Here is a 12,255-nt window from a genome sequence, read left to right as displayed (position 1 = left end):
AGATGATCAGTGTTATCCACTTCACCTGTCAGTGGTCATAATGTTATTCATGAATTCATGAATGTATTCATGACCCGTCCCATTGTTTTGCAGGAGCAGCCCTCACCCATACATCACAGCCCTGGAGAATAGAGTGGACTGCTGGCCAGCTCTGCTGCTCGAGATAGATAACTTCATCCGGCAGGCTGCTGACAGGTAAGTCCATATCAGTTCCTATCATTCCACATATTGTTTTACAAGGCTTAAGTGTAAGGAAGTTTTAATTTCACATTGGGTCGAAAATTACATATCTTTGATTACTTTGAAGACTGACCAATATTTGCCGTGAGGAGATGAGACACATTTTGAGTTTGAAATTCTTATTACTTCACTATGTGTGTATTCACTACAGAAATAAAACGGCTTACATCATCATGCTGGCCCCTTTCCTGCGGTACCTGTACTGTGAACCTCACAGGCAACCCCAGCACTTACTCCTTCGACACAGTCTCCTTACCATGATACTTCCCGTTCAGCGAGGATCCAGATCAGTCCCCCAGAACAAGGACCAGGAAGAGACCTCACCTGTGTCTGACAGCCTTCTGCTCTGTCTCTGTCAACTGGTTCCACACATGCAGGTAACACAGTGAAGTTTTTTAGGTAACTGCAAAAACTAGATTGGTCAACACATCTTTACACGTATCTTGCAGTGGACCCACAGGAACGTATTCATTCATTTAAAAGTGTCACTTTTGCACATTTGCATACACTCACTTCTACTGACTTTGGGTGGTTCCTGCTTCTGATCTCAGTCCACTAGTACCTGCAGAGCTTTTCTCGACTTGTTTTGTTTTTTGTTTTTTCTTTTTGCATTTTTGGCCACAGCGGCTTTTATTGAAAGTGGAGAGAGACAGGAAATGGGGGAAAGATACAGGGGAAGACAAGCGGGCAAACTGGCGACGGGCCAGGACACGAACCCGCACTGCACCGTGGCATGTGTATGTGGTCGCCGGCTTCACCACTAAGCCACCCAGGCGCCCGTTTTTTAGGGTTTTTATCCTCCCGTCCAAAATAAAGCTGCAGAATATCGTCGTCTGTCCAGGCACCTTTCTGTGAGGTTTTACCTTTCCGAGCTATAGTTTCCAAAACCACAAGGACTTGAGCCATGAAATTTGGCATATATTTTCTTCACTCTTCAAAGATGTGCAATATGATATTCATACGTTTTGTCCGGGGGTCTGTCTGTGAGGTTTTACCTAGATTCCAAAACCACAAAGAGTTGAGCCATGAAATTTGGTATATGTATTCTTTACTATTCAAAGACACTCAGTATGAGATTTATATTCCTGGATGCTTCTTTGTCATACCTGATTTGCTTAGCCTAATCATGTGAAGCTATTCTGCTGTGTGATTGACTATACCTACTTAACCATTATTGACTGAAATGGAGAAAGTGAGGATTCCCCACGTCTACCAACTGGAGACTAGTTGGTCTGGCAACGTAGTTGCTAAACTGCAAACCTAGGTCTAGGTTGCTAGACTGCTGGCAGTAGCTAGATAGTGAAAAACTGGGGAATCCCAAATTTCTAGGTCATGAGCCTGTCTAGCATCAGTTTTAGGCTGTAGCCTTATTGATTAGCCTGTGATGCCAACTTCCAATTGCCTGAGCATTGTCTAACATGTTGATCAGGGATAACTCATGACCATAAAAAGTGCAGACTATGGCTCATCATTGAGCAATATTAAAGCCATAGATACTGCTCATCAGTGTTGCTCACATGGTTGCATTATGTTTTGTACATGGTTGCCTTATGATTATAGTGATGTTATACATAATGCATTGATATCAGCAGATTATGTAGTATGACAACTAACTCAAGTGAGCATTTGTAAATGATGGAAAATTCAGTTGTACTTGCCATTTTGGGCTAATGTTATTGTTATTATTGTTGAGATATTAAAAATTACATCCTTAAATTGCCTTGTAGCTGTGATTTACATGTCCGATGTTTTTGTTTTTCTCCTGAGTAGGAGTTTTGTCTCATTTAATTATATTTTTGTACAAGATGTTCAAAAAAAAAAGTTGCTTCCCCCTCTGTCACTGCAGGTGGACAGCGTGGAGGCAATCATGGAGCTGTGTGCATTTGTGGGTGCTCTTCTTGAAGATCTCATTGGGGCTCGTGGAGACCAGTGGAAAACCGAGAGAGCAGGCATGGCTCTGCAACTGCTGTGTGCCTGTCGGCGATGCCTTGAGTTGAATGGAGACTGCAGACCACTCCTCAGCTTAATACAGCAGCTCCTGCCAGCCTGTCAACAGGTGATTTAGCAGTCTTTATTATTCAGTGAGATTTAAGATAAGGTTCTCTAAACCGGACAAGAAGGTTTTTTTTGTTTTTTTGAGTAAAACCTCATAATCATCATCAGTGGTGATCCTTGGGTTTCAGGGGTTGGCTTGCTAATTGTGGTAATAGCAAACAGCTCCAATAGCAAATTCTCATCCTGGCGCGATGATACTGCATCCCAGCGCAGTGCCAAGCGATGCTGGCTAGAACTTTGGACTAGCAACATTTAGTTATTTAGCATTATATTTAAAACAAATATTTTAAATACATATAAAAGTGTTAAATGAATATAAAACCTAGAAGTACTCAGAGAGCGCAAACCTCTGCCAAGGCCATAGGGTCAGTGACGCTGTAATACGTGTATCTAAATACTGTGAAATAATCTTTCATCTTTCCCAGACAACAATAACCCCCTATCCCGCAATAGTGAAGAATCCTTAGAAAAATTCCTGGATCCAGATCATGATCTGGCTCACCGCCAAAATTTAATCACTTCTTCCTCTTGTCATTTCCAACCACTCCACATCGAAATCCGTTCATAACTTTTGGAGTAATCCTGCTGACAAACAAACAAACAAACAAACGCGACCGAAAACATAACCTCCTTGGCGGAGGTAACTATGAGAGCCAAAAATGAAATAAAATCACAGTTAAAACAATAAGAGCCAACATCTCAGACTGAGTTAAAAGCCAAAGAGAAGAAATGTGTTAAGAGAGGATTTAAAAGCAGAAAGTGAGTCAGCCTGCCCGATGTGCTAAGGGAGATCAATCCACAGTTTTGGCGCATCGACTGAAAAAAGCACAGTCACTTCTCAGCTTCCTCTTTGTCTTTAGGAAGGGCAACAGTGAGAGATCAGCTGACCTGAGTGAGCATGAGAGGGCATATGGGTGGAGCAGATCAGACAGATATGGTGGGGAGAGGCCATGAAGACATTTAAAAATAATTGCTGATGCTAAAATCAGTGTAATGTGGTCCCATTTTTTTTGACGCCAACTAAAAGTTGAACAGCAGCATTTTGAACCAAAATGTAGTTGGGTAAGTAGAATCTGGTTCAGCCCAACATAAAGTGCATAACTAGCTGTGATAAAAGCATGGATTAAAATCTCAAAAGTGATGCCGAGAAAGTGATGCCGAGAAAGTGGCTTCATTTTGGCTTCATTTTGGCCAGTTGTCTTTATTGATAAAAGCTGGACTTGATGGACAGATTAAATTAGTAGTCGAGTTTAAGGTCACTGTCGAAATTTACACTCAGGTTTGTTCCCGTCTGTGTCAGATATTGACTCAAAGTACCCAGATGAACATGAATTTTGGAGGTGTCACTAGGCCCAAACAACATGACCTCAGTCTTTTTTATTGTCATGCTGTGATAACTCTAATACGCTGTAAGACATGGTTTGCAGAATATGCATTTTCCTGCTTCAGTGGCACATAAATGTGACAGTCATCAGCATAAAAGTGGAATGCAAGGTCATGTCTTCTAAGAATTGATCCTATTGGAGGTAGAGAAGAGGGCCAAGTACAGGTGCTGGTCATAAAATTAGAATATCATGAAAAAGTTGATTTATTTCAGTAATTCCATTCAAAAAGTTAAACTTGTATATTCATTCATTACACACAGACTGATATATTTCAAATGTTTATTTCTTTTAATTTTGATGATTATAACTGACAAGTAATGAAAACTCCAAATTCAGTATCTCAGAAAATTAGAATATTGTGAAAAGGTTCAATATTGAAGACACCTGGTGCCACACTCTGATCAGCTCATTAACTCAAAACACCTGCAAAGGTCTTTAAATGGTCTCTCAGTCTAGTTCTGTAGGCTACACAATCATGGGGAAGACTGCTGATTTGACAGTTGCCCTCCTTGTGCAAGGTGTCAAAGGTCATCTTTTGGACAAGACACAAAAGGTCATTGCTAAAGAGGCTGGCTGTTCACAGAGCTCTGTGTCCAAGCACATTAATAGAGAGGCGAAGGGAAGGAAAATATGTGGTAGAAAAAAGTGTACAAGCAATAGGGATAACCGCACCCTGGAGAGGATTGTGAAACACATTCAAAAATGTGGGGGAGATTCCCAAAGAGTGGACTGCAGCTGGAGTCAGTGCTTCAAGAACCACCACGCACAGACGTATGCAGACATGGGTTTCAGCTGTCGCAGTCCTCGTCTCGTCTGGGCTAAAGACAAAAAGGACTGGACTGCTGCTGAGTGCTCCAAAGTTATGTTCTCTGATCAAAGTCAATTTTAATCTAATCTAATCCTAATTATTCTAACATTAATCTAACACACTAACACAGTCCAATTTTATAAGCTGCATTTTGAAAGGCCGATTTCATGCAGTAGTGGCAATCGAGGAAAGTAAAAGAAAGAAAGAAACACGAATGTTGCTCTGTGTGCGCACTGCTCAGAGAGGAAAAGGAGAGATGTGTTCATTGTGTACTGTTCCCCGTGTAGAAATGTGACTAAAAGCCCAAAAAGCCTTAGTAACTTAGGTTTGTGTGTTTCTTTAGTTGATGGAGCAGATGAGTTGTGCTTACCAGTGGCCTCTGGCCTTTGGCCTGGGGCTCCATGCAGTTGCCTTTCTTTGCTCAGTGGCATGCAGTGCCTCTGGTCATCATTAGCATCTCACACACCAGACCGTCTAATGTATCGATCTGCCATTGCTGTTTGTTTTCTGTAGGAGTTGCTACTGGATGAGCTGTTGATGGGTGTGGCGCTGCTCTTGTTAGAGGCCCCTTCAGAACAACAGACCGGCCTGCTAAGACTTGGTAAACAAAATCTACAGCACACAACCTTTAAAACAAGTGATTATTTTTGGACAAATGTATTCCTGGTGTTAGCCTGATTTTTACAGGTATAAGTCGAACAACTAACAATATAACTGTTCCCACATTTTTGAAGCAATAAAAAAGGGTTAGTGGAGGCACAGCTAGGTTATATCCTTAACCTACATGGGATTTTCTGTTTTGCATTTTCCGCTCAACACAGCACTGAGTTTGGCCCCTGAACAGGCGGAGGTGTTGCCCTGGTTGAGTCCGGTCCTGATTTTTCCTGTGCTGCAGGTGTTGTCCTGTTTGGGACTCACTGAGCCGCTGTCTGACCAGAATACACACAGCACCAACCAGAGCCTGGCTCACAGCCTGCTGCGCAGCATCAGCAGGCCAACAGATAAACCCCCACAGGTAACGTTCTGTGAAATGAAGAACACAAGTTTTCACTTAAAATGAGGCAACAGACAAGTTCGAATGCTGCCCTTTGTGTGCAGTCTCCACACACCTTTCTTTAAGGTGCAACCAGATCCCCAAAAGGTTGTGACACTGTGTTAAATGTTAATAAAAGTGGAATGCAATTATTTGCAGATCTCATAAACCTATATTTTATTCACAGTAGATGTCTTGAATCATGCTCAGTCCTCCAGGTAAGGAAATCCCCGAAAGTTGATTCTGTTTATCTGGATATAACGTTTTCAGAGGGAGAAACTTTTCATCGTTTATTCAAGTGACTTCCTCAGTTCAGCTGACTGCAGGTTTCCCCAACCTCATGAACAGTACATTTGCATAACAACTGGAACTAGCACCATTGCTTAACAGTGGGTCGTGAGCTCAGTTTCATGATCATTAAAATATACATTGTCATGACCATTAATCAGTGGCAGTGAGTACTATTCACAGAAAGTTGAGGAATAACTGCAATCACAGCATTGTAAGGTGGTAAAGGTTCTGTCTGTGTAGGTTCTCAGTCATCCAGGTCATAGTAGTCTCTGGAGCTTGAAAAAAGGCGACTGGACTTTAAGTTTCTTGAAGATGTTGCATCTCTCATCTGAAAGGCTCAGTTCTCAAACCAAAAAGGTGGAGAGACCCAGGTATTTATCTTATTGACGCCTGATTGTTCTGTAAATAGTTGTACAAAATTTACTTTTCTACTCAGATTTTATGTTTTTATGTTTATGTTTTTTTTAAAGGTAAAATCAAAAGTAGTTAAAAAAAAACAAAAACAGCCAATTATTAATAATTGTGCTGGAGTACTCAGTCCTTGGGGTGGACCCATTTTTGTAGTAGCATGTTTTTGTGGTTTGAAAGCTACAGAGATGCGGTGTTCAGAAAAAAATGTCCACTTTCAAATGTCCATTACTGATGGAAATTTCACAGCCCGAGAAAGCCAGCCTACCTTTTTCCATGTCCTTCTTGGTGATCTCGATGTATTTGTCCACTGAGTTAATGTGATCAGTAGACTGTGGAACATCCTGAGATTTGATTTTTCACCCAGGTGTCATCAACATACCTGAACCAATGGCTCAGTGGTGTTCCAGGACATAACAGAGCCCTCTTTTCCACTTCCTCCATATACATGTTGGTCACAACAGAACATAGAAAACATCTTAAATGTTTAAATTGAGACAATATGCCATTTTAAGAAAAACATTTTGAATTTGATGGCAGCAACATGTCTCAAAGTTGTTATCACTGTGTAGCATTGCCTCTTCTTTCAACAACAGTCCATAATCAACCAGTTGCTGGACTTTTGTGAGAGGAATATTTTCTCATTCTGATGCTTTGTTTACTCTGTTGATTACGGTAAACTTCACTAATATACAGGATTCAGTGAGTTTGGCAACTCTGTAGAAGGCATATCCATAGCTGTCATTTTTGTGTGTTCTTTGGCATTAATTTTCTTAATGTGTTTAATTTATTTTTAGCATGATACTGATTTTATTCATTAATCTGTCTTCCCCTCAGCCTGGCCCCTCACTGCCGCAGTCTCTCAGTTCCTGGTGTAGCGAGCTCAGCGTGGCTCTGTCCATACTGCGCAAAGTGGCTAACGATCCAGCATCAGCAGCTGATTGGCTGCTGGCGGTCAGCTCTGCCCTGTCGTCCAGCCAGCGCCTGTCTTCCCCCCTTGTCCTCATTGTGACTCATCTCATCATCACGGATCAGGAAGACGTCTGCCAGCTGGCTTTGAAAGCAAGCCAGGCCATCGCTGCTGCTGACCCCTGCCAGGTAACCCACACAGTTGATTCTCTGAAGTCAGTGACTTGAATATTTAGGGAAAATTGATCTATCTAATATTTTGACTACTTCTAGAGAGCTGACTTGTGTTCATCTTTATATGAATTTTGTGGTTTGATATTGAATCAAAATTTTCTAGACCAGTAAGCACACAGATATTGAAACACTGCTGTTTTGGACATGGTATGCCACCAACACTAAGATCAGTCTTGGACTGCTGGTAGGCTGCCACTGTAAAAAGAGAGTGGTTTAAGGTGACAGACTTCCCTTTGGGACTGTAAACGGAGTTGCTAGCTCTAGCTGATGATGTGAAATATCACATGGTGTTATATGCCCCTCATTACTCAAGCTTGTACAAGGCCCCTGAGTATTCACCTACTGCTCTAATTGCTCCCAGAGTGCCACATACGCTGGTGTTTTGATGCATTGGTAGGAGGTTATTGGCATATTTGAATTCACTAGATTCAGTGCCAAATATCTACCTACTTGCAGCACTTAGTCTGCAGGAGTTCATTGTTACAAGAGAAGACAAAGGTGATAGTAGTAGCAAAGCTAACCACTGTGTGAAGACACAAAGTGGTGTTGAGGAAAAATTACATTATAATTTACTGGAATCGTATTTATTGATTAAAAGGGATGGTTTTTGAGTCAGCAACAGGGATTAAACTTGTGGAAAAATCTCTGCTATATATTTTTTTGCCCCTCCCTCTTGCTCTCAAGACATGCAGGTGAAGTGGTTGCTCTGCAACGGGTGAGTCACAGCGTTGCACTAAGTGCCTGGTGTTAATTAAAGGCTCTTACACTGCAAAGCTGTTGCGTATCTAAGGACCTAAATGATTTCCCACTATTTCCTTATTTTTAACCTCCTTGCTGAGCATCACTTGTTAGGACTTCATATTTCTTTGTGACTTTATTATATATTTTTTGTTATCTTTATTTAACCAGAGTGTATAAGGGTTTATAATGACAAACAGGAGGCAGGGCTGACTCTAGCCTGAAGCATTTCATCTGTGTATCTTGAACCTGTCACCACAGCTCAACCTGCTGGGGTTTGTGTATGGTACAGGTCAAGCCAATCATACAGCCTCTGTGACTCTGAAAAAAACCAAAGTAGATTTGGTGTTTGTGCAGTTCAGTTTTTGATGTGAGTGTTTTCACCCTGCAGGTCCCTTCCCTCATGCTGGTTCTTTTGTTCAAACTGACCAGGGAAAAGAATCCATGCCTAGCTCATGCTGTCCTCCAGTGCCTGCCAAACCTTGGGACTCATAAGGTATCCAGCAAGATTAAGGAGAATAACTGGTGGCTAAAATGACTCTGTGTAAATGGACTGGTACTTATATACCACCTTTCTGCTCAATTCGAGCACTCAAAGTGCTTTCTACAACAAATCTCATTCACTCACTCACACACACACACATTCGTAGTCATTTTACCTTTATCTATTCTTATTAAGTACTTTTTATCAAACATCCACACACACTGTCACACTCAGGGTTCAGTATTCTCCCCGAGGATACTTTGACACATTGACTGTAGGAGCCAGGGATCGATCCACCGACCTTGCGATTGGACTCTACCACTTGAGCCGCAGCCGTCACAGCTGTGTAAGCTCTATGTAAGATAGATATAGTGCATGAAGTGCTTTGTGAATGTGACTGGTAGTGTAAAGTACTCTAAGTGGTAAGTAATAATGGAGACCAGTCCAGTTTAATTTCATATGCAATGAACCACTCACTTCTAGTGTGTATCTTCTTTAGCTTTGAACATGTATTTAATTCTTATCAAAGCATGTTTCGTGTCAACAAATTCCTCGGCTCTGACCGTATGTGCTTCAATATTCTAGCTCTGTTTTCCCATCGTGCTGCACGCTCTTCACATGCTGGCCAGCTGCCCCAAGCTGAGACCAGTGGCAATGCGCCTCATGACTGCTCTCTGGAAGAAACAGGTCTGCAATAATAAGTGATCACTAAATATCATGTTCATATTTTTAAACCTTCTGTAAAAAATTTCCTCTGACTTCATGTGCACCTCTTTTTTTTCATTTCTGCAAGGACCGGGTCTACCCAGACCTGCAGCGTCTAATGGGCCAGCAAGACAGCAGAGTAATGGTGGGGAGGGACACCCAGTGGGAGCAGATCCTGGCCCGGGCCGCCTGCATCAGGGACATCTGCAAAGAGAGGTGAGACCTCCCCATACTTAAAAAATTAATGGGCATGATGGACTAAGACGATCATTTCATTTCAGACCTCTAGGTGGAGACATAGCAAAGAGGCACAATTAAAAGTGGATGATCAGATACACAAGCTTGATGTAAAAAAATGCACAACACCTTTCTAAAGAAAGTTAATCAGATTTTAACTGAACTACTTCATAAATAGAAGACACTCAGAATTAGTAAAGCCTTTATGTTTTAAAAAGAGAAACTGTTTGAGTTTGAGTCAGACAGTTGCATAAACTAGCAAACGAGCGCTCAATTCACAAGATTAAATCAGAGACCGGAGGACTTCTAACTTCATATAAAGATGTAAATAAATGGTTCCAACAGTTTTATGAGAGGTTATATGCATCAAAAATTAAAGCACCACCAGGAGATACTCAAGCTTTCCTGAATCAGTGCCAGCTCCCAACTTTAAACTAAACTGACCGTGACTATTTAGGGAGCCGTGATTACAACCAAGGAAATTGCCAAATCCATAATGTCTTTGAAAAGCGGCAAAAGCCCAAGACCTGATAGATTTGGTAATGAATTTTACAAATAGTTTACTGACTTATTGGTTCCCCACTTAAATGAAATGTTTGTTTAGGTGCTTGGGATAGGGGAACTTCCCCATACCCTGAATGAGGCAATTATTACTATAACTACTGATTCCAAAAAAAAAAAGGGGGGAGGGGGGGTCCAAAAGCAGGGAAAGATCTGGGGGAGGTAGGCAACTACAGGCCTAAACACAGATCGAAAAATTCGAACAAATTCTAGCCAAAAGGCTGAGTAGTCTGATAGGAAAGCTGGTACCCCACATCAGCCCTCCATAAAGCTAGGACATCCTACTGCTCATCTCTGATTGAAGGAAATAAGAACAACCCCAAGTTTTTTCCAGCAGTGTAGCCAGGCTGACACAGAGTCAGAGCTCTGTTGAGCCGAGAACTACTTAACTAGTAATGACTTTATGAATTACTTCACAAATAAAAATGTAACCACAGATTCCTAATTTGTTCATGTAAATGGGGAGTCTAAGATTAGTTATGGAGCTCCACAGGGTTCTGTGCTAGGACCAATCCTATTTACACTATACATGCTTCCTGTAGGCAATATTGCATACATTTTCATTGCTATGCAGATGACACCCAACTTTATGGATTTGTGAAGCCAGATCACACACATCAGTGAGTTAAACTGCAGGAATGTTTCCTATGACTATAAAATTAAATGTTAATAATTGCAAAATAATCATCATAATAATTTCTAATAATAATAAGATTAATTAATCATAAAACACAACCTGGCCTGTGTGTGACAAATACATGCTTCAACTTTATGAGTTTAAAAAAATTAACAGCACATTTTCCAGCAAGTCTAAAATTACACATTGAATAACAGTGATTGACTTTACAACAGGTGAAATACAGAAGACCTTTATATAAGAAATGTAAGACTTTATAATACTGCATTTTCCAATGATTTTATTCTGCATTTTAGCCTTTCCCCCAAGACTTGCAGATCGCATTGACACATCATCGGTGATGTAACCTGGGGTCATCAGATCGTTTAACATCGTGCACTCATGCCCAGGTGACCCAACTAGGGGTGATCAGTTCTCAGCTTTTGAATGGGTATCTTGAGTGGTCCATGGGTCACCGCTTTTTATTGATCCATCTTGATGCCTTCTCAGCTGTATCAGTGATGTGCCTGTTGGTTCTCTTGTTGTTCATTCCCCCTGATCCCCAGCAGCTTTAGGGCCTGGTAGAGTAAACCTCAGGAGTCAACCTGCACAGCTACAATACAAATTCAATTTAAAAGCCTTAATTATCCAGAAATGCATTGCTTTGCTTTTATTGTGAAATATTTGCAGCCATATGCAACAATAGTTGGCAGTATTTGGCAGCTGGCCTTAATTTGTTTGGATTGAACATGCCCTGGTCACCTTACTTTTACAAAGTTACACACACACACACTTTCTTTTGTTCATGTTTGTGTGTGTGTGTGTGTGTGTTTTTCAGGCCTTACCAGCATGGAGGTGACATGTTGGCTGCCATATCACTCACTTTAAAATGGTGCAACAGACCAGACCTGGCAACTCCTGCTGCTCTCGCCCTGCAAGGACTACAGGAGCTGTGTCGCGCAGAGGTACTGTGTTTGTACTGTGCTCATTTTTGTCTTTTTAAGTTTCCTGTACTCTTCAAGAATCAGGTTTACTCGTTTATCTGGGTGATTCTGTTGATTGTAGGAGCAGAATTTAAGTTATGGTCTTAATTATAGATACACATCAGTAATTCATTTTTAAATATCTTATTTCTCAGGTAGTAGATATTATCTCAACATGGAGAAATCTTCAGCCTGAGCTAAGCTGTGACTCCCGGCCAGTGGTGATTCGAGCCATAACTGAGCTTCTGGCTCTTGTTCCCGAGCTCACAGTTAAGTCAGAGGAGTATGAGGTACCTGATCTAATTCATTAAATACTCTTTGTTAATGTGTGTGTGTATATCCATGTTTCTGTCTTCCTCTCAGTCTGTCTTAAACAAAAGGAGCTAACAGTGTCGAACAGAAACTCAAATTTTTTTACGTAAGTGAAACTCTGTGTTATACAGGGTGCCCTCAAAAAATTGACATCATATCATGTTCTAATAACATGGTCAATTCTCTGTAAAATGATCTAAAATTTTAACAAAATGTGTAAAAACTCAGCTGGCCTGGGAACACCTTGGGGTCCCTT

At 41.1% G+C, this 12,255-nt stretch overlaps 1 protein-coding gene across 2 annotated transcripts in view; it reads left to right on the top strand.

Moving 5' to 3' along the window:
- focad (focadhesin) overlaps positions 1-12,255 on the top strand; it is a 57,489-nt gene that overhangs the window by 15,430 nt on the left and 29,804 nt on the right. For both annotated transcript variants that reach the window (XM_030723186.1, XM_030723187.1), the window contains 11 exons: positions 94-195; positions 392-617; positions 2,087-2,296; positions 5,002-5,089; positions 5,310-5,503; positions 7,058-7,318; positions 8,493-8,597; positions 9,171-9,272; positions 9,379-9,506; positions 11,543-11,669; positions 11,843-11,977. In XM_030723186.1, the coding sequence (XP_030579046.1) occupies positions 94-195; positions 392-617; positions 2,087-2,296; positions 5,002-5,089; positions 5,310-5,503; positions 7,058-7,318; positions 8,493-8,597; positions 9,171-9,272; positions 9,379-9,506; positions 11,543-11,669; positions 11,843-11,977 (1,678 nt within the window). The remainder of the gene's footprint in view (positions 1-93; positions 196-391; positions 618-2,086; positions 2,297-5,001; positions 5,090-5,309; positions 5,504-7,057; positions 7,319-8,492; positions 8,598-9,170; positions 9,273-9,378; positions 9,507-11,542; positions 11,670-11,842; positions 11,978-12,255) is intronic.

This window comes from Archocentrus centrarchus, unplaced genomic scaffold, assembly GCF_007364275.1.
Source record: "Archocentrus centrarchus isolate MPI-CPG fArcCen1 unplaced genomic scaffold, fArcCen1 scaffold_24_ctg1, whole genome shotgun sequence".
Classification (NCBI taxonomy): domain Eukaryota; kingdom Metazoa; phylum Chordata; class Actinopteri; order Cichliformes; family Cichlidae; genus Archocentrus; species Archocentrus centrarchus.
This window is presented reverse-complemented; position numbering and strand designations above follow the sequence as displayed.